Raw genomic sequence first — 22,859 nt, forward strand, 5'->3', positions numbered from 1 at the left:
CTGCACACAGCTGTTGTCACTAACGTCGCACTCGCTTACGTCACTGTCATGAGGCATTCTCGCAAAAAAAAAAAAATCACAGTTTTAGTAACGCAGTAACGCAGCGTTCCTACGGGAAAGTAACGGTAATCGAATTACCGCTTTTGCAACAGATAGGTAACAGTTTTTGGTGTAGGCAGTGTGATGGAGAGATGCTGCAACTTCCTTACTGGAAGAACGAGTTATCATTAAAGGCTTCAAATCTCCACAGTCTAGGACTGTACCGCTCATGCCATCCTGGTTGAAGAAGCCATCCCACAGCAGTGTATGACCAAGCTGCTGACCGGCATGAGGCAGAGGTAGGAGGCTGCTGTGGGCATGTATGGTTCTTCCACATGTTACTGAGGCATCTCTGTTAACTGAATAACTTGTTAAATTTCCAAGATGTCTTGTTTTGTCAGACTTCGATCCTCACATGCAATAAACTACACCAAACAAGAGTTAGTAGCAGAATAAGCTGTTTGGCAAGAGAAGATTTGGCAGATTTTTCCATGGGTGTAACCCACAAATGCATTTTCCTTATAAATGTGGCAACACTTACGGGGAAATAAACAGGCTTTCCCAGAGTGTAAGATTTATTGCCAGGAAGCATTGTTAGAACAAAGACACAAATTTCCTTATTTTTTGTGCTGTGTTTAGATTCCTTGATTTTTTTCCCCCCTGTTGGCTGCAAACTTTTTCATTGTTCTATAAGCATCAATATGTGATCCTAAAACTGGACATTTACAACAAAAAAACCAAAACAAAAAGTGTTAAATCTGTTATTACATTTATTCTCTACTTGCTCTCAGCATACTGAAGACCACCAAAGACCTGTTGTTCAATCAAATACTGAATTAAAGTCCATCAGTGGCTGGGGATCTGATACTATAACAAGAGTTATAGTATTGATAAGTCTGTTAACTTAAACAGATTGTCTGTATTTTGCTTGAGCTCTTCACATTTTTCTTGTAGCCTCTCTGTGGCCACTGCACTACTTCTTCCTGGAGCCTTCACCCAGCACTCTTAGATCAGCACCCATCTGTCTTTGAACCACAGCGGCTGGCCAAAAAAAAGTCACCTCTTGGCTTTAACTAAGGAAATAGTGTCTTCCATGGGACCGAAGGTCTAGGTTCATCAACTGATGACACAGGCATATTCCAAGCTGTCACAGCTGATGAGCTGCAAATGAAGCTTCAGTTTAGACCTGAGAGTCACTGAAGTTCCCTCTGGGCCGATTCCACTGGCGTCAAGTCCTTCAAAAGGAATCAAAGTAAATATTTTACTTGACACGAGTCTGTTTGCCGCGTTTACATTCTCTTGCTGCTTCAATACCTCAGGGCGCTGACGTCTGCACATACCCTCACTGATCCCGAAGGTCTCGCCTTCTCCAATGTCGTGCCGAGGAAGAAAAGATGCACTCATGCGTTCAAGTAATTAGCACTAATCAGCTTTGCACTGACCTAGTAGGCAGCCATATTGATTTCAGGGGCTAATCAAGAAGAAGTTTAATGACACGGCAATTAAAGTGCTCCAGTAAGTGAATTACACCTGCAATTAAATGCTATGGAAAAGCCATTGTGGGAGAAAATTATCTAAAATGTCATCAGTGTATACATTTAAACGTTAAGGAGTGACTTCTTTCGCTGACTGGACTTCTTCTAGGCATTGTAAAAATATAAGAAAAAAAACAATATTTACAACTTCAATCTTTATTTCTTTCAAATAAGATAAAAGAAAATTTGTTATCAATAATACAAGTACAAAAATGTATCAGAACACAGACGAATATACAGGACAGAGCATGACAGTGAGAGCTTAGGAAGTAATATGTGGATGAAAGAAAGATCCTCGGTACATGATGGGAGGAAAAAAAAGTGGGCTGGTCAGTGGAAGACTAGATTTAAAAAAAAGAAGAATTTAAGGGGACTGGATAACGTCGAAATGTAGTCAGCCTGGCACCAACAACCGTGCTCTCTTTCCAGTTTTGGCCAACATGCTATGAAAAAGCACAAAAACCCTCCAATAAATAAGGCGCCATGACGGGCCCAAAGCAGGGGAAGTGTGTGTGTTACTAATCTGAATATATGGACTACAACTGACGGCGTTCACATTTTATATCGTGCATAAATACTTTATCATCTTAAATCACTCTTAAGATATTTCTATTCATAAACAATGACATTTATAAGTGGGAATTAAAAACAACTTTTAAAGAGAAACACGAGCTGCGACAGAAAAGTTAAGTCAAGCGTATGAGGTGCTCTCTGATAACCCTTTTTTGGGAGTGGGGGGGGAGGGGTTAACTAAGGGGGAGAGAGCTGAGTGAAGCTGCACTGCTCACACTTTACATTACTGTGTGTTACATGTTGGCAAAGCGCTGCCTGGCCCTTCTCCAACATGCTTTATGCAGTGATCAAGTGCAAGTATCATCACTTTTCACACGTCGCTATAAGTGTGTGCTTAGAGGAAAAAACAAAACTGTGGCCCACATTCCTACAGGCGCTGCTAAAAACAAAACACCAAAATCTGCAAAAAGAAAAGTGGACGAGTTTAATATGTTACGTTTTAAGGCACTTCAGTGTCAGTTCGTTCGGTTTGGTGGAAGCTGAAATTTTGGCACCACAAATATTAACTGTAAGCAGGTAAAAATCCCTCTCTCGGTCAGCGATACTGAGGGGATTTATTCATGAAGCAATAAACTGACATAAACCGTCCATTCAGCCACCAAAAGTCACCGATAATGAAGTCCCTCTGGCAGGCGTTTGAGTTTTTCGCACCCTGTGAGGTGGGGCAGGAGGTTTGGAGTGGAGTGGGTTGGAGTGAAGTTGAAGGACTGTTGCTGAACATCAGAGTCTCAGAACAAACGAGTTACGCTGTGATGGCGGCAGGCGGCGTCTACATCTCGTGGGCGGTGAGATGATGTTCTGGGATACCGTTGGCATGAGCCACCATCGTGTTATTCTCGTTGAGGCGCCTCACGCGATACATTTCATAGTGGATGCTGCTGGTGATGTCCTTAATGTTCTGCATGTGGGTCCTACAAACAAAAACACACACTGTGGCATCACAGAAGTGTCCGTCCATCTCAAACCATCACAGTTTTTACATTTTCTACTCAACCACCTTAAAATTTAGGGTACAAAGTGTGGACAGATAATTACTGCTGTAAAAAACACACACCTTTGTATATATGGATTTTTAAAGAGGCTCGTTCACACACTGAGAAGTTGTTTAAATGAACGAGGATCTCAAAAACTTGAAAAACTGAAGTTTCCAATGGTGTTTCTCGATGTATTCAAGGGCAATTTTATTCTGTTCTATATAAACTGAATCTGGCTTTGCAGTTTCAGATGATGAGCTGGTCAAAATTTATATTAACAAACTGAAGCAGTCTCATTCTTGAACACAAACACACTACCTAAAACACCGAAAAACACAACTACAGACCATTTCTACATGGTATATAGAGACAGTGAAACCAATTCTCTACGTCTCACTCATCCTAAGAACTGCAATGTTCGAGCACACGACAGGAAACTATGGTCACTTTATCTCGAGTTTGAAAATAAAAACTACATTTACTTTAACATGCTGACTGGACACATCCTCCTGCTCCTTTGTGTCCTTTATTTTGCCTTACAATAACCTCAAACTGTTTTGAATCCACCTTGATCCAGCATGTACCTGTGAACTACCAGCACACTTGCAGTGTCAGACAGAAACCGCTCAAACCGTGTCTTTAACTGTTGTGTGTGTCTGACTTGAATCACTCCAGCTGTCTTTACAGACAACAGCTCATGGTTTTTTTTTGCACTTTGTGCCTGTAAACATGTCTCATATCAGTTTTTCCCTCTGCAAATTTGCGTTTCTGCTTTTACTGCACTGGGACTGTGATCACTATAAAACAGGTGGATTCACTGAAGCAGGACGCCTCTTGTCAATGTTAACGCATCATCACGATCACTGCGATTAAAATTTTTTTACGCCATTAACCAATCAGGAGCGCAGAATGGACAAACTTTGGACAAACTGCCCGAATTGCGTTGACAGAGACATTTCAGGGATTTTGCGTCATTTTGCGCTCCAGATGGGTTAATTGCGGGATGATGGATAAATCCGTGTTAACGCATTAACACTGGCAGCTCTATTAAAAACACTTACATATTCATTCCTATTGCTACTACATACATGTGACACATGTGATTCATGAGACTGATCAACCACATGCAGATTGAGTCTCCCTCTCTGTGTCTAAAATTACAAAAATCCCTTTATTTATGATGAATCTGTGCCAGATCCTCATCTGGCATAAACCTGTGGACTTGCAGACTAGTAGACAACATGCACTCACCTGATGAGGAGATCCCGTAAATAGGCAAACTCACAGTGGGCTATGTTCTCAACTGCAGAGAGAGAAGCTTTGAGTTAGAAATGATCAAACGGGAGTTAAAACAGGTGCTAACAGGCTGCAGAAGCTTCATGAATAGCTGGTGCTGAGATTCTTTAAGAGTCCAGCAGGTGGAGTCAGTGATCCTAGTGTGATGGCTCCATGCAGCAGGCCATCTTGCCCTCACCTGCTGCAGCTTTCATCCACTTTGAGTATTTTCTGAGGAGATTAACTGCATCAGAATTTCCCAATGATGTGTGCCTGTGTGTGTCAGCACAGGCACACTCTGCAGGAAATTAAACTTCCTTTATGAGGCACTTGATAAAGGGGTGGGGCCTCCTGTCTGGAGTAGCTAACATAAACTGGAATTAAAAATGACTAAACTTACACATTTTCTCTGCTCAGTGCATATCCAATGTGAGGATTCAGCAGACATACTCTTTGTATGGGAATGAGAGAGGTTGGGACACCAAGTAAACAATCAGGCGTCTTCATAGCGACTGTCTGGTGGAGGCCTGAGTCAGCTACATGGCACACGACTGCTGTCTGGAGAGCTGAATGGAGCATTGTTGACACTCTGTGACCAGCTGACTCCCAGAAACCCTCCCTTCTTTTTTCCCCCCTTTTCTTTTTTGCTAAAAGTGCATCATTAATATAAATACAAACGAGAGTTGTACCTTCAATGGTTCCCCACTTGGTCTTCCTCCCCAGCAACCTCCTGCCGTTGACCTGGTACTCCTGATCACTTCCCACCACAGCAAATGGGATCATCTCCTGTTCAAAAGGTTAAAAGTAAATGGCTATTAGAGTTAGAAATCCTTACAGAATGGATTTCAGATAGAGCCCAAAGTCCTGCTTGGTGATGCTGCTGCCCTTACCCTGATCTTTTCATTGATCATTCGGTCCTCTGCGTCCTCATCAAATTCCTTCTGTGGGTATACGTCAATCCCATTGGCTCGCAGCTCTTCCCTGATCTGGTTAGAGCATGTTCAAATATACACACACACACGCGCACACACACACACACACACACACACCAAATCTTTAACCCACCACAAGTCTCTTAATCTCTGGACTAATTAGGCGGCTGTTCTTGATGTATCCTTCTGAGAGATCAAACAATTGTACCTAAATATGCACAGGATGCAGATTAAGGTTGCATTAACGCTAATCTATGCCAAAAGTTTGGGCTTAGTCGCTAACTGCAACAAACAAAACGCAAAACCCTCACAGGATGTACGCCTAAACCTGTGTGCACACAGAGTGTGTTAATGAGGGAAAGGGAAATCCTGAGATCCTTGAAAACAAAGCCAATAAAAACCTCATAAAGGGGTCAGCTGTTTAAAAAAAAGTAAAGGCAAGCAGAGAGCAAAAGGGTAAAAGAATATAGGGATACTTCAGAGAAGTTGCAATGCCACTAAAATCTAATAGATGTTACCTTCTTTTTGAAGAAGTCTCTCTCCTCCAGCGTGAGTGTATCTGCCTTGGCAATGACTGGGACGATGTTGACCACTTTACTCAGACGTCTCATGAATTCGACATCAAGAGGCCGAAGACTGAGGAGACAACATGAGAGAACCGGGAGGAAGACATTAGATTTAAGAACAAAAGCACAGGAAATTGTAACGCAAAGCTCTCGCACCAGAGGGCAGATGTTCCTAAGAAACGTCCCAGATGGAGGAACATTTACAGTTCCAACTTCTTATCATGCACCCATCATTACACAGAGTATGTGAACATCTGCTTGATACAGTTAGGGGAAGCAGCTAAGGCCTTTCCCGCAGTTTGAGAAAGCATCTGCATGTGGTTAGAGCAGCGGATTCTGGCCTGGCTAACGACTCTTTCACACAGGCTGCTCGTTGTCAACAACAAGGCTTGTGCACTCGAGAAAGAGCACGCTGAGAAAGACAAAAGTGCAGAATTGATTGCATGCACCCAGACACACACAGAGTCTCTGTCTCTTGCGTCCTTCCTGCCTCTCCCCCATTAGGCTTTTTAAGGCAAGCCTGGAGCAGCTGCTGGCCGGGCCATGTGACATCTGCAGTGTTGGATCAACATGAAACGCTGCTTGCTGGAGACGGGGGGGGGGGCGGGCATTCACACCAGGCCCCTGCCTGAGTAAAGACATGCCATGAGACAAAAATTAATAGAGGTGCAGCATTTGCTCTGTTATCAGTTGTGTCTTTGTGTGCGTGCTCCAAAGGGGATGACAGTCCACAGCTGCTTCAACATTTTCCCAAGACCAGTCGCTGCACTCGACTCGAGTTACACCAATGAAAAAATAGGAATATAAAAGAAACTATGAGCTGCATGGTGAATTATCATGTGTTCACCGAACACCTAATTCCTTCTGCTAGTATACCCAGACCCCCTGAGCTCCGATCGGTGCAGGTCTGAACCAAGAGAGCGCTGAGAGGGAGAGTAAACCGGACGGTTCGATGAGAGCCAGATGTGTGGGCCTGTGAGAGGTCCAGGGAAAAACTTAGGATACTGAGCTGCTTCGGGGCCTGGCGAGAGCAGCCCATGTCTCCAGAGTGTGTGGGCCGGATAGAGAGTCCTTGTGTGTGTTCAATAAGAGGGGGTAACAAGGCAGAGAGATCTGCTTCACATTTAAAAAGTTAAGAACAAAGACAGCCTATACCAATATATGCTGACATGCACAGGCAAAGCACAGCGTTGCTGTCTGTAACAACAGCAGTTATTTAAATTCCAGTTGATGTAATTGTTTCGTATTGTCACCAAGTCAGACTTTTAGAAAACACAATGTCTGTTTACAAGAAAACTACAGAGCATAAAGAACAGCTTGTGTGACAGGAATCAGCACTGATGTTTTTTTAGATGTGTCTTTTTGAGATTTAAAACTACGACTGTGGTGTGTCATTACCAATGTCCAGTTGGGGGGATGAAGTATATGCAGCAGTGGACTCTGGAGTCTGGGATCCTTTTCTTCCTGTTGATATTGATTTCCTCCTGCAGGTACGCCTCGTACTGATCATTAATGAACTTCATGATGGGCTGCCAGCTATGCCATGGTGGAGAAAGATAATTGAAGAGGGAGAAGGAGAGAAGAGGGAGGGGAAAGAAGGGTAAGGGGGTGGAAAAGGAAGACAAGGGACAGATCAGTAAAAGGAGGAAGAGGAGGGGCTCAGGGAGACAAAGAAGAGGAGGAAGGACAATGATAGAGATCAGGTAAAGTAAGAAAGCAGGAAAAGCAAGAATAAAGGGGAGGACATCTGGTTAGAAACTCTTGTCATTATGAACTCTTATAATGCTTATATGGTTGTTGCAGCAACGTTAAGTTGTAGCCTACCAGTTCTCATTGTTGATCTGGTCTCCAAAGCCTGGTGTGTCAATGACTGTCAGCTTCATTCTTACACCCTTCTCCTCGATGTCTGCAAACAAAAGCACATAAGAACACTGTGAGCCAGCACAGCAGCAAACTGCTGTAACACAAACAAGCAGTGAGAATGCAGATGGGCATAAGCCAGTTGTCGTGAGTTGTACCGTGACTGATGGACTTGATTTCCACTGTTTTGGGAATCTTCTCCTGGGCTGTAGCCAGCACAGACTTACGGCTGACTTTAGACTTGAACAGCGTGTTCATCAGAGTAGACTTTCCCAGGCCGCTTTGTCCTGTAAGCAAAAAACAAACAAAAAAAATGACAGGCAATGAGAAAAAAAACACTTCGACAGTGACTGCTTACACAGTGGGGAGCCAACGGTTTACACAATGGTGCCATAATAAAGCCAAACAAGATTCTATAAAATGACCCTGCTTCACTCCAACAATTTCAGAAGCTGTGACACCTGTCTGCTCAAACACTGCCAACAAAGCACACCAGTTTACTTCATATGCAGTAAGTGATGAGAAAAAGGGGCAGCTGCAACGAGCCAACAGCAGGACAGGACAAGCAACAGCCACAACTGCTATGCCTATGGTTGTCTTTTGTCATCTGCTATACAAGTCTCCAACGATTGCATGTGCACAAGAGTTTGGGCGTTTCCCCTGTCTAATTTCTCCAGCTCCTTTCTCTCAGCTGCCTCTCTCAACAAGTCTCATCCCGTGGATGTGGGATGAGATCCAGTCCCTCCGTTGTAATTGCAGCTTGTGATAGTAGTCCCCGTTTTGCTCTGCAGCCTCGATGAGTTTGGCTGATTTGTCCACCTGCTGCAGGTTCTGGTTAGAGTTTCCTAGCAGAACGAGATCTAGTGTCTAAAGCTGAAATCCACGACTGTTTATTTGGAGTATGTTTGACTGCGGGAATTCTTCTTGGGAAGCAGCTTAATGACATTGTGGGCCACCACAACTGCAACATCAACCTCTGGGAAAAATGGCACAGGAAAGGCTGGGGCTAGATGACAAGCAGAGACTGAACTGAAAAAAATAAAATAAAATGAGCAAAGGGAGTGTTCACTAGTAAATTAACTGTGAATGGTGATGCTGTTTTGGATGGAGGTTAGTTTTACTTTGGTATCCTGTGGAGGCAGCAGCATATGAAACACTAAAGCTTTTTTTTAATAGCCCTAAAATGCTAATACGACATATGGCACTTATGAGCCACTCAAAATAACAGCAGGGGAAATAGCATGACTGCAACAGCCACACCCAGAAATACACAAATGTAACTCCTTTAATCTTATAACTACCAGTTCAAGACACTTTCTGATCAGATAACAACACCGATGCTCTTGTTTTGCTACAGTAAGAGGATAAAATGTATGGAACGCCAGGACTGCCATAATGAATTAATTAAATACACCATTAAATAATTAATTAAATGTGGCAATAATTAATTAAAATTGGAATTAATTAATTAAATAAATAGTTATGACACATGTAATTAATTAATTATTGACACATTTAATTAATTATTTATGTATTTCACATTTTAATTAATTATTGACACATTTAATTAATTAATTATTGACACATTTAATTAATTATTTATGTATTTCACATTTTAATTAATTATTGACACATTTAATTAATTATTGACACATTTAATTAATTATTTAATGATATATTTATTTATTTCATTTTGGCAGTCCTGACGCCTGGCTCTCGTCATGAAATAATTTTATCTGTCAGCCTCACCCATCAAACTCAGGGGGCGGGGTTAACGCTGCCCATACAGCTTCTCTAACATTTGATTGGTTGCCGTGCAAAGTAAGTCAAAACAGGTCGATCCTAGATAATCGATTGCTTGTGTAGACTTGGGGCAGCCAGTTATCCCAGAATGCAGATCAAATCACAGGCCGTTTTTCTGTCACCAGCTACACTTTTAACAGTGTTTTAGCCGCGAATGTCGCGACGTATGTCTGGTCAGGTTGTCAACATAGAACATGTTTGCAAAAGTGCTCAGATGTTTTCAGAGATTTCACTAGCTCTGCTAACAGTTAGCATGCAGAGTGCACCGAGGGGGTACGTTAACCGGTTTGTTTACATATTCCACTCTCCGTGTTCCACATGTTGCATTCGCAGATTCTCATTTTCACCGAACGATCGTCTCTTTCCGCCTGGTCTTGTGTCTCTGTGCTTCTGTAACATAAAGAACGAGCTGACATTTTTCTCACGAAACCAGCGATCAGCTCAGCAGACCCTCAGTTTACCTGCATGCATCCTCCTCCTCATCTGCCAGCTGTTTAACACCTGCTGCTAATTCAAGAAACACCCTAGTTACCTGGTGATAGTCACAGTTTAACTGCACAAGATAAGTAAATATAGTGTTTTCCCCGAGCGCAGAGCTGCTGGAGCTCGTTTCCTTACAGAGCACTTTATAGGCGAGCCAGCTTTATCAGCGGCTGATGTCCAATCACCGGCACACAGCTTTCAAACCTCAGCTGAGTTTTAGCTCTCAGTGGTTAAACGCTGGACTTCATTCACTCAGGTTCTGTCTGTCGGGTCACGTTTACTTCGCTGTTTTATTTACAACTGAGCAAATCGGTTTGGCTGAGGTTAAAGTTACGTTTCATAACTGCATAGTTTCACAGACGTTTAATCAACCACTGGCACATGTGTTAGACTGAACTATCATCTAAATATCATCTGTTTTTTAATAGTTATTCAACTGTATTCTAAGCACCAGCTGTCTGTTAGAATGTGATTTTTTTCTCTCTCTCTGTTGGCAGAGGTATAAAAATGCGCAGGAAAATCTGACGTGCATGGCGAACTTCACCGACGATATTTAGGGAGGAATAAACACACATCAAACATAAATGAACCATTTGTCTGTCTCCATAATTGAGAGCATTTTCTCTTCTTATGTCAACACTCTCTCTCTCTCTCTCTCTCTTTTTTTTTTTTTTGCTTTTTCGGTCATGTTATGTTTACCTGTCAAAGGCTTGTTACAAACTATGAAACACATTGTGCAGACTTCTGGATGTTAGAAGAAAACGAATACTGCTCATGAATGAGACTAAAGGCAGGAAGGTGTCCTTTAAAACTAAACATGTTAATAGGACCTCCCTGTTTATATCATAGTTTATGATATAGCACGTGTATTTCAGTAATAGCCTGCTGAGGCCACTATACGTGCTGGCCTCATATCAAATGTGAAGGCAGACAGTCTATGTTTGACGTTTGTTTATATCTAATCTTCCTTTTCAAACATTTAAACAGCAGCGAGTCTGCAGCTGAGGGAATACAAATTCAAATTGTCGGAACAGGTTTGCTCGTTTCTTGGATTCATTTGGTGATTTATTAAATGTATAACTGTGTGGTGGGGCGTGGTCTGCGGTGCCGTGCAGGGAGGGCGGACGCACCTGCACGGCATCCTTAATCACGCCCGCCTAGTTAAAAACACGGGGACTGAAGGGTTTGGGGGTGTTGTGGTGTGGTGAGATGTAAATAAAGATGACTCTGAACGTTGCTCCGTGGTCCCGCCGTGTCTTATTCACGCCACATTGGTGCCGAAACCCAGGAGGCAGCACGGCGGGTCCATATCGGAGCCAGGGAATGGAGGAGCTGGCCCAGAGGGTGGCCGAAATGGCGGCCGCCCAGCGGGAGCAGGCGGCGGAGGTGCGTCGCCAGCAGGAAGAGCTGCAGGACCAGTCCGAGCGGCACCTGGAAAGGATTGGGGAGCTGGCGGCGCTGCTCTGGGCCTGGGCGCCACCCCCACAGGTGTGTCCCGAGGACAGTGAAGCGGTGGAGGAGCCGCGTGAGGCACCTCAGCAGCCGGAGGTGGCAGACGAGGCGCGCGGGGATCTGCGCCTGCCGGAGGAGGGGGAACAGCCAGGTGAAGGGCTGCTCCTGCCGGGAGTGGTGGATGAGCCGCTCCAACCGGAGGCGGCAGACGAGGTGCGCGAGGGTCTGCGCCGGTTGGAGAAAGAGGAGCTGCACGAGGGGCTGCTCGAGCCGGGAGTGGCGGCGGAGGGAGCAGTAGTGACGGAGGAGTCGCGCTATGGGCTGCTCCAGCAGGGAGCGACAGCGGTGACGGAGGGGCCGCGCAAGGAGCTGGAGGTCCCAGTGCCAGGGGAGCTTGCTCGAGTGGAACTGGCGAGCGAGGCGGGCGCCACGCTTGAGATCGCCGTGCTCGCCAGACCGGCCTCACCACCACCAGAGGCCTGTACACGCCACACCTCTGCCCAGCCACCTGTGAGCTGGGGCTCACGCTTGTGCCGGCCGCGCCGGGTGCACCTGTCACGTGTCCGACTTCCGAACCAGCTTTGCCTGCGCCGCTGGATTCGCGGGCGGCCGCCTGAACTCGCACCTCCCCGTCGCTTGGCCGGGGCCTGGGGGTGCCAGCTGTCCGGGCTGATTCCCTCTCCCACTGGCGGTGGGGGAGTAGGTTCGGCCGGATGGCTCCCCGGCCTCAATCGGGCGATGGGGGTATGTGGTGGGGCGTGGTCTGCGGTGCCGTGCAGGGAGGGCGGACGCACCTGCACGGCATCCTTAATCACGCCCGCCTAGTTAAAAACACGGACTGAGGGGTTTGGGGGTGTTGTGGTGTGGTGAGATGTAAATAAAGATGACTCTGAACGTTGTTCCGTGGTCCCGCCGTGTCTTATTCACGCCACAAACTGTTATTCTAATCTGCTGCTGAGTCTCTTACACTTTTCTTTATGCTGTATATTTTCACGTCTCTGGAATAGTTGGCAGTTAGATAGTCAGCTGGGAAACTTTGTGTTAACTCATGGAGCTGAGGATATCGTGGATATGCTGACCTCGCTGCGTGGTGTACAGAGCGAGGTCAGCATGATTAATATTCACAATAAAAATATTAGCCGAACATCATGAAGTCTGTATGTGTTTCATAGTGTCGAACAACCTTTGTACAGTTAAAGCCAGCAGTTACTACATGACGGAAACACCAACGTTATCTCTTTTATGTGTTTATACACAGGTCACGCTGATTACTGAACAAAAACCCAAAGATCAGATGTTAAACAGATTTATTTGCTCTCTCTCCTCCTTAAACATGTTTTTAATGTTAGTTATAATTCAGAATTGGCGACTGAAACACGTAGGACACATAAGAACATCAGGAAATAAAACACCGATAAATATAACCTCAGTAAAAGAAGTCAGCGGGGGTTACTACAGCTGTGTACCGGGGCCTGCGCTTTGTCGGTGGGATTGCTTGCGAGGCGAGCGGGTCTATCCCACGCTTTGCCGTGAGACTGGGACGACATCTCCGAAATCATCGAAACACTTTTGCAAAGAGGCTGTATCTTGACAAACCGACCAGACACATGAAGATTAAACCACTACATTCTCGGCTAAAAAAATATTAAAACGGTATTTGGTGACACACAAACAGGGTTTTTCAAAGCTCAGTTCTGTTAGCTTCCACATGCCGGTTGTTGTGTGCTAGAAACAATGGCCACCAGGCCAAAGCAATGGTTTTGACTCGATCAGCGTTAACCCCGCCCCCTGAGTTTGATGGGTGAGGCTGACAGATAAAATTATTTCATGATGAGAGCCAGGCGTCAGGACTGCCAAAATGAAATAAATAAATATATCATTAAATAATTAATTAAATGTGTCAATAATTAATTAAACGTGTCAATAATTAATTAAAATGTGAAATACATAAATAATTAATTAAATGTGTCAATAATTAATTAATTAAATGTGTCAATAATTAATTAAAACGTGAAATACATAAATAATTAATTAAATGTGTCAATAATTAATTAATTACATATATCATAACTATTTATTTAATTAATTAATTCCAATTTTAATTAATTATTGCCACATTTAATTAATTATTTAATGGTGTATTTAATTAATTCATTATGGCAGTCCTGGCGTTCCATAAAAATGCTCCCCCATCCGGGCAAATTGAAACAGACTTAATTTATCAGCTGTCTGTCTATATGGATGAGACCCCCTGTGACCCTTGGACCTCATGCTAACATCACCACGGGTTAATGAAGAGCTGTTTGGAGGGGCCCACTGGGAAATGACCATTCAAAGTTCAACCTCAGGTTAAGTCAACATTCAGAACTTTGATTTATGGATATGCACTCGCATGCACAGCAGCACACACTCCACGCAAACACGGATTCACAGAACAAATATGAAGCTCAACAGCTGGAAGTTAAAGGACTCAAAAGTCCACGTGGAAATTAGCATTTTATCTGCTACAGTGCTTTGGCAGTACTAATGCCACTGTGAGCCGTGTCCAAACTTGCTCCAACAGCTGCTTTCTCCAAAGTGTCTGCATCCATCATCCTACCGCTAACAACCATCACAAAACAGTGAGGTGGTGCCAAAATCCCACAAGTGCTTTCTGTATGAGGTCAAAGTCGTACAGATGCTTTTTAAACTGTTAAATTGTGTCTGGCAGCAAACATTTTCACAAGAAAAAGCAAACAAGCTGGAAGGAAATTTTTTAAAAATGACACTCAAAGTTATCACAATTCATTATCTTACCAAAAAATTTGTTCTCTTTCTATCGTCTCGCTATCCTGTTTGGATGTAGGGGTTTCCCCCCGGGTGTCCTCTTCCTTTATAGACAAGGAAGTAAATCCACCTGCTCTGTTAGTTTTAAACTGTTAGATTGTAGCTACTGCACCTGGGCCTAAGCATGACTGATGTTTTATAATCAGTCCATTATCACTCCATTTGTTTAACAGATGAGAATTAAAATAATGAAAATCCAGTGAAAATGCGTTTTTTTTGTTGATTTTCGTTTCACTTTTGCTACAATTTTTGGAGGGGAGCATAAAGTCCTCTATGCAGGTAAAAACCATCAGTTATAAAGATGCCAAACCAATTATCCAGTTCTTAAAAACCATCAATTGTTCCTACATTGTGATACAGTTAAATAATTTCACCTTGATATTTAAAAAAAAAAAGACACCCAAAAAACCATGGAAACCAGTTTTGTTTAGTTGTGTTTACCCACTCAGGCCTGGGGCTGCTTTCAAGCACATTTTTTTTATTTGAGGATGAGACAGACCATGTGTGGAGACGACATGCAGGAGACGTAAAGCAGTGAGATTGGGTGGGCTCGATGGTGGCCTGTTTGATCCTGAGGTGTGTAATTAGCTCCTATTTTAAAGGTGTCTGATCACAGTGATGAGTATGCCCAATTAAAAAAAACAAAATAAAAGAAAAAAGCTTCAGGCTTATATTTAAACTTGATTAGAAAGAAAAGCATCATGACTCAGTCTCAGCTCTAGTTATACATAACTGAGGTTATTGTGAGACTTAAGTGTATACAACCATCAATGCAACCATTTATTTGCAGAAGGCCACACTTTTGAGTAAAGATGGGAAATATTATTTCAACCTGAACATTTGCTAGCAGTAGTTATCCACAGTGAAGCACCAGCTCAAAAGTCTTACTCAAAGGCACCTCCTGGAATTATTTCTAATGCTTCACATGCATTTCTTTTAATGTGTGAGTGCATAAGCAGCCAAAGATTTGATCACTGCAATGCTATGTGACCGACAACAACTGTGCGAACCAAATCTGGGAATTTTAGTGAGTGCAAACAGGCTCTGCTTACCCACAACCATAATGTTGAGCTCAAAACCCTGCTTCATGGCTTTCCTCCTCATCTGCTCCAGAATGGCATCGATACCCACATAGCTGAAGTCCAACATGGGGCCGCCAGCCTTCTCCCCATACAGTCCACCCACTGCTGGGGACACCATAGCATCAGGCACCACCGCCTCAGACATGGTATTGCTGCTGTAGCTGGAAAACACTTCAGGTCCTGATGTAACACAAACAGAAACAGAGAAGGCTTGAGTTACTCACAAGTATAATATGGAAGAAGCAATAACAGATAAATGACGCATCTGTGAAAACAGGTACTGCAAGTAAAATGATAGAGAGGTTTAAAAAAAACAAAAAAAACAAAATGAGGACTTTTTACAAGAATTTCAAGATTCTTGGTTCCTTGGAAATCCATAGGAGGAAGTAATGTACTGCACCAAACTGTCATAGTGCTGAAATATGTAATGATTGACAACTTCCTGTTATAGAACAAACCAGTTCAGCTAAGCAGCTCTTCAGGTGCTGGCAGTTCAGAAGAAAAGCTATCAGTAGAATTAAACTACAGTAAAATCTGTTAATAACACACATACACATTTGAACAAGATGATAGGGGATTCCTGCAGTGTCAGAAAAATGCATCCCTGACTGGGAAAACTCGTGTGAACACCCAGTTAAACAACAGCTTGGATGGTTGATGGCACAAAAAACCAAGTTATAGCTGAAATGGCCTGTGTGTTTGCCTAATAGGGGGGAACTTGATTAATTGTGCAAGTGGCCATGCACATCATTGCATCTTTAATGTTTGGTTTTATTCAACCTGTGATGCCCTTTGTAACTGTTTACAAAGTGCTATTAGTTATTGTTATATCTAGAGGAAAGCTCTGGGATCCATCTTCTAGTGAATGTCTGCACAAAAGTTTCTGATAATCCATCTAATGGTTGTTGTTTATTTCAGTCTGGAACAAATGTGGCGGACTGTCTAGAAGACAGACAGAAAAACAACTAAAAGCACCTCCTGACTTTCAAGGTCCTGGTTAGTCTCATGCCAGAACAGTTTATCAACCCAAAAGTAAAACTATCAGAAAATTCGCTCTGTGGAATTAGAGTAGTTTAAAATTGGCAGAACGACATCTCTTCACTTTGTTTTTGTAATGATTAACTTCATGTCCTTCTGTGAAATGCCTGCAGATGTTTGTCTAATCACAAGAGAAATATTAAACTTTTAATGTGTTCACTGAGGTCTGCGCATGCCAAAGTCACCGTACCTCTCGAGCTGTGTATGTGACAAATTTACACGACGGCAGTGTTTATGTCCGTGTGTCATTAGATACACAGTCCATGTACCATGCTACCCCTCGCAAGGCCTCCCTTTCCCTTGCTCTCTACAGTGCAGTGTTACTGTCCTGCTAATGTGAGAGTGGAAAAGAGTGAGACTGGTGAGGTTGAAACCTGATCCACCCACAGCTAACCTGGCTAACACACACAAAAGCCCTGAGTACATGCTTGACTTTGTGCCTTTAAACATGCTGGTTGCCTTGACTTCACACACTCAGAGTTTCCTCTGTTTGAGCGCACAGCTGATCTGTACGTACACATGCAAATATCAGCCCCTGGACTGCCTGCCAAGAGTTTAACAGCTTTTGGATTCCAGCGAATACTCGACCTGTTACAAGGAGAAAGTAGTCCAGACAGCAGGCCAGTTCACCCGTATCACTCTGGGAAATAAATCAACAGGCTGGTAGAAAAGTCAACACACTTCAAACTGGCACTGCACTGATTAATGGAAGAAGAAGAAAAATCTGAGGAATGGCAGTGCTGTAGAAACTCAAAACTAGCTCATGTTAACACGTTAAGTCTTGCTTTTATAATATGCTCCATTGTGTGTGCATCCATGTGTCATAGAGACCCACCTATGGAAGCAGCTCTCCTGGCCTCTTCACCACTTCCTCATCCTGTTCCAAAAGTCAGTCAGCAACTTACAGCGACTCACTGCCCTCCACCTCCCCTCTACACCTCCCCTGTTTCGCTCATGTCTTTTTCCCCTCAGCCTCACCCTTTCCTCCCTGCTCACACTGATCCTCCCTCATCGGTGTTGTCTATTGCACACCAACTCTTAGTTTTCTTGTATCTCTCCTGTTTGAGCCCCTCCTCCTTTCTGCTACTCATTTGGCTTTTAGCTTTGTTATTAAATGTGCTGGATAATACAAAACCTCCATCCTCTTCTTCTCTACACCATGTATTTTCCCTCTGAAATCCCTTGCTGATTTTTTCCTGCGACAGCTTTGTGCTGTAAACAGAGATGTTTGCAGGAGTTAGGACACTGTGGCAACCAGGGGCCCGTTCTTCGTACCTCGCTAAGTAAGTTAGCCGGATTTGACTGTTGACGATTTCGCGTGATCCTGGATCGTTCGGTTCTTCGAAGCCCATCCGGGACTTGCTGTCATAGCAACAGAGCCGTAAGCGTAAACCTGCTCGGGAGCAGGTTTACTTTATGTAAACAGGATTAGATCGCGGCCACTCAGGTATTTCCGCTTCATGTATACGAAAGCAACAGCGATATTTTACCACTGTTGTACCATAAATAAATAACATCAATGTAACTAAAGATAATGCAGCACTTGATCCTTTTATTGATGTCACACAGATACATACAGGTCATTTCCTAAAAAAGGGAAATGTACTATTAACATTCTATTACATGTATGTGATTATTACAGATGTAATTCAGATTTCAGAGTAGTAATTGCAATTTACTTCGTGTAATCAAGATGGGAGACCACGGCTATAAAAGCGAAGGTGGATTTGGGAAGCCTGTTGCAGCCATGTCCTGTCCGTTTACGCGAGCCGCCCATTGCGGAAGGTGCAAGATTGATAAGGAGAGTTTTCAGAATTCAGCGTATATTGCGGGACAGACAGGATCCTTTAGCTCAGCGCGACAGTGTGCTCATAGAGAGATATCGATTTTCCTGTGAGGGTATTATTCACTTAACCAACTTGTTGACGAGGGGGTGCAGGACCACCACCTGTCTTTTTTTGCGCTGCCCTTTTCTTGGTTGCTGTTATAAACAAACAAACAGATTATTTCAGGGTCTCTGTCCAAGAGACGAAAAGCAATATAAGTGATCAATATTACCATTCTGTAGAATATTCTTATATTTCACTTTTACCTGTTCCCATGTTCTAGTGGGTCCTGTTGTGGCTCTAATGTGAAAGGGGATATAATATAACATAATGTAATATAATATAATGTAATATAATATTGGATAATATAGTGTGATATGATAAATCTACCCTACCACCTACTGGTGTTGGCCAGAGGGGCCGATGGCGCGATATGGCAGCCTGGCTTCTGTCCCAGGGCAGCTGTGACAGCTACCAGTGTGTGAATGTGAGAGTGACTGAATAGTGGCATTGTAAAACACTTTGGGTGCCTTGAAGAGCGCTATATAGATCCACTCCATTATTATTGTTATTATTAAATTACTTACGAGTTTAATTTGTCAGCAACTTTCTGCCAGCCCTCTCTCCTTGCTTTTGCAGCCTTTGCAGTGTTCCCTTGCGTTTTAATTAGACTCTGAAACTCCTAAAATCCCTCACTCAAGAGTTCTTGCTCTGCTGCCGAAGAATACCGAGCGCGCTCCTTCGACATTTTCGCCGACCAATCAAAGGGTTGCCGATCAATGTTTCTACTATCGATGCGTAGCCCCTGTTGGGCCACCCAGTGATCTCACATTACTTCATCCAGCTATACTAATCGTCAACAACAGGTGTGTTCGGGGAACCGGAATAGCGAGCTCAGAGTTAGCGCGATGATTTGATCTTGGATGTGTCATTTGATCTTGGATGTAGTAAGCGACGTACGAAGAACGGGCCCCAGGGCTCCAACAACAGAGCTTCAAAGGCATGATACCAGGGAAAGCATCAAAGGAAAGAGACATGAAATGAACAAGATGGAATACTTAACATATCATCCAACAGCATCTACACCTGCAAAGCACTAAAATATAATGATGAGAAGATCATCTGTACAAGCTTAATCTTTTGTTCGAGCTGAAACATTTAATAGATGGTGGATTGTCAGTTACTTGGATACCTGTTTAATCTAATCCAAAGGCTTTACTGTCAGGACTCGTGCACAACCATGAGCTGAGCATCGACCCATTTTCGAAGGGCATAAAACGGGATAAAAGAAATTTGTTCTTTTTATTGCAACTGTAGATCTTACTTCTGCGGTCCCAGCACAGTCCTCATTCCCAGCCTCTGAGCTTAAACACTTTTCTCCAGTTTGGTATGCACACTTCTCATTTTGTGATCAGTGTGGGTTTAAAACAGGAAGAAAAAGTAGGTTTTATGGAGGTTTTTGGTTCTGTGTAACCTTTGTGGAAACAATCAATTACAGTATTTGGTCTGAGGACTTCCTGAAATGAGCCTCATTTCAGAACAATGCTCAGCACCTCTGCAGCATGTCTGTTCTGTTTAATGTTCAGTTACTATTTGCTCATCTTCCACTGTGGGTGGGAATTATAAAAGCTAAGATACAGAGTGAATGAGAGACTGACAGAGAGTTGTTGGTGGTAACTAACTGGTTTCCCAGCCAGGAGCACAAAGGCTCTTCAAAAGATTAACTGTCCTTCATGAAACCAATGTACTGATTTTCTCAAGTCAAAGAAGAATTTAACACCATAAACAACTTGGCAAACATCACAACACCACACAAAAGGAGTCTTGAACCACTACCGTGGGAAACCAAACTCTTCTCTACAATCAAAATGAATCACTTCATTCATGGGTAGGACACCTCTTTAGACCTTTAGCCAACTTTGGTAAACTACAAACCCTACGATGTGGTGAGTGAAGCATCGTATCAGTGGTGCAGAGAGTGTGTCAAAGCATCTGGATACACTGACCATTTATTCACCTTCTGTCATGGTTTTTAGCCAGTAATGGCCTTATAAATGTTAACATTATTTTTTTTTACCTCCACCTGGAAATGTCTGGCCCTGATGGCTTAACAGCTGTTGGACATTACCTCAAACCTATCAAACACAATGGGCTGACTGAAAAAATTACTGTTGAGTCAAATAGGGATGTAAGGAATGACATATTGTGGGAACCTCAGGTATTTTAATATGTTGTCATGCAAACTGATGGTGTAAATCCTTTGGAGGTGGATTAAATGAGCCTCTCAGATGGCTTCAACCGGCCACAGCCTTTTAAGAATAATTATATTGGGCCGCTTCTCAACTCAGCATTTTATGTTTCCCCCCCACTAGTTTCAAGTCTGATGGGAAATGGCAGAGGTGTGGACTCGAGTCACATGACTTGGACTCGAGTCAGACTCGAGTCATTAATTTTATGACTTTAGACTTGACTTGAAAAAATGTTCTCAGACTTGTGACTTGACTTGGACTTTTACACCAATGACTTGGGACTTGAATTGGACTTGAACCGGTTTACTTGAAAAGACTTGATATTTTACCCCAAATATAAAATTTAACATGCATATTATATAGAGATTGAAAGTGTGACGTCATTCACGGGTAGAACCGCAAAGGATTCTGGGAACTCGTGGCAAGCGGTACTAGCGCACGCAGGCTTTCAATTAAAATCAGTTATACAGCAATAAAAAGAAACACAAAAATGTCAAGAAGCTGTTGTATTATTAACTGCAATAGCCGGTCGCATGACAGCCACGGGAAGCCGACGGGTAAAGAGATCGGTTGTTATCGGATTACGTCGTTGAAGAGAAATTGTTCGAGCCATGTTTCCGAAGTAACAAAGACGCGACGGATGGCCTGGATTGCAGCCATTCAAAGATCAAATATAACGTCCCAGAACCCTCCAGCTCACAGGTTAGTCTGCTCCAAGCATTTACACGAAGGTCAGTCTGCTGTTGTAGTTAATGCGTCATTTTTCTTAACATAATTGGTGATATAGGTTACAAGCAAGTCTGGCGCTGAACAGAAATTGTCGCGCTATGCTCCTTTATTTATTGTGTTTATTGTGCATAAATAGTGAATTGTCCTGACACAATATTGCGTTTCGCTTCTGTTATTATGGTACATTGACAAAAACATATACTTTTATTCACAGGATAAAACAGTTGTTTTGTATCACTAATTGTCCAGTACGATTACAGCATACAGTATTATTGTCACTGCTACATTTCTGTGATGCTACCAGAAATTATTTCCACTGCTAATTAACTACCGTTGAGCTCAAAGGTCCTATTAATAAACGGTTAAGGAATGTGTATTTATGACGACAATTTTTGAGACTGGTAAACTTATGATACGTACGATGGTCTTTCGTTCTACACGGTGCATTTCAAGGTCCTGCACCCATCCGTCGGTAAACTATACCTGGACTTGTTGCAGTGACCGGAAGTTACTAAACTTCATGAGTGTATGCACTCACTCCAAGAAGCGTATAATTATAAATATGCATATAAATATGCTACGATGAGATAGCTGACTTCATCTAACTAGCAAATGTTTTCCAGGCTACGTTGGTGATGCAGTTTTTTTTTTAAATGATATTTTAAAAAAAATATCATTTATTTATGTATGATATTTTTGTCATGCGGTTTTAAAGCCGGTCCTACAACCGCATCCAAGAATAACATGCAGCTTATCTCAGAACTGTCGGTGAAAATTATTCTTGGAGCTAGGTTTAATTGAGCTGCATTTTAAAGAGGTGCAATTTCACAATTTGTGTATATTTTCTAAGTTCACTATTTTGTCATGTGTTGAGAAAAACACAGATTTTAAAATTACATGGTCTAATATTTACATTTAGCATATAACTGCAACATGCTTTTTTTCGTTGTTTTTTTTAAAGACTCGAAAGGACTTGAAATTCAAAATTTCAGACTTGTGACTTTACTTGGACTTTTACACCAGTGACTTGAGACTCGACTCTGACTTGCCTGACATTACTTGAGACTTGACTTGAGACTTGAGGATAAAGACTTGAGACTTACTTGAGACTTGCAAAACAATGACTTGGTCCCACCTCTGGGAAATGGGCATGCAAAAGTTACATTTGAGAGAAAATGCGATGACAGTTGTGGAATAGGTTTGCTTATGTTGCTGATCAAACAGCAAAAGCACAGTTTGGATGAGTCAGATTTGTTTTTCAGTGACAATTAAGGGTCATTTAAAAATGTCAGTTTCCATTGTTGCTTGCTTAGTGGTAATAAATCACCCCTGGATGACTTGCACATTTGACATGCCATTCCTTAGCTCTACTGCCCCCCCTGCATCATGGACAAACAAAATTTATTTTAGCTATTGGAAAGCAGAGTGACTCACTGTGATGCTGTTTTCAATTACAGGCACTACAGAGGTTTTCTCTTTTATTGCTTCCAGCGGCATCAGATTGCTTTGCTTTTTTGTAAATATAGCCAGAAGTCTCATCTCTGCAGCAAAGCATTTCAGAGAAAAACAGCAAGACACAAGGAAAAGAAGAAGACCGAAGTGTGGAGAGAAAAAAAA

General features: G+C 42.7%; 1 protein-coding gene across 8 annotated transcripts in view; it reads right to left on the bottom strand.

The window, feature by feature from the left end:
- Window positions 1–1,709: 1,709 nt before the first annotated feature.
- The window catches only part of LOC146711256 (septin-9-like), a 92,443-nt gene continuing 71,293 nt past the window's right edge, over window positions 1,710–22,859 (bottom strand). For 7 of the 8 annotated variants that reach the window (XM_085454036.1, XM_085454040.1, XM_085454037.1 and 4 more), the window contains 9 exons: window positions 15,371–15,580; window positions 7,913–8,041; window positions 7,719–7,800; window positions 7,293–7,430; window positions 5,847–5,964; window positions 5,287–5,382; window positions 5,086–5,182; window positions 4,373–4,424; window positions 1,710–3,058 (listed from right to left, as the gene is read on the bottom strand). In XM_085454036.1, coding sequence (XP_085310162.1) covers window positions 2,917–3,058; window positions 4,373–4,424; window positions 5,086–5,182; window positions 5,287–5,382; window positions 5,847–5,964; window positions 7,293–7,430; window positions 7,719–7,800; window positions 7,913–8,041; window positions 15,371–15,580 — 1,064 coding nt within the window. In that variant the 3' untranslated portion in view covers window positions 1,710–2,916. Of the gene's footprint in view, window positions 3,059–4,372; window positions 4,425–5,085; window positions 5,183–5,286; window positions 5,383–5,846; window positions 5,965–7,292; window positions 7,431–7,718; window positions 7,801–7,912; window positions 8,042–15,370; window positions 15,581–17,273; window positions 17,294–22,859 lie in introns of those variants that run through there. The other variant, XM_085454042.1, reaches the window with a different exon arrangement.

Source organism: Copadichromis virginalis, linkage group LG4, assembly GCF_057382275.1.
Source record: "Copadichromis virginalis isolate Kocher_CV1m ecotype Utaka linkage group LG4, C_Virginalis_male_GT1.1, whole genome shotgun sequence".
NCBI lineage: Eukaryota > Metazoa > Chordata > Actinopteri > Cichliformes > Cichlidae > Copadichromis > Copadichromis virginalis.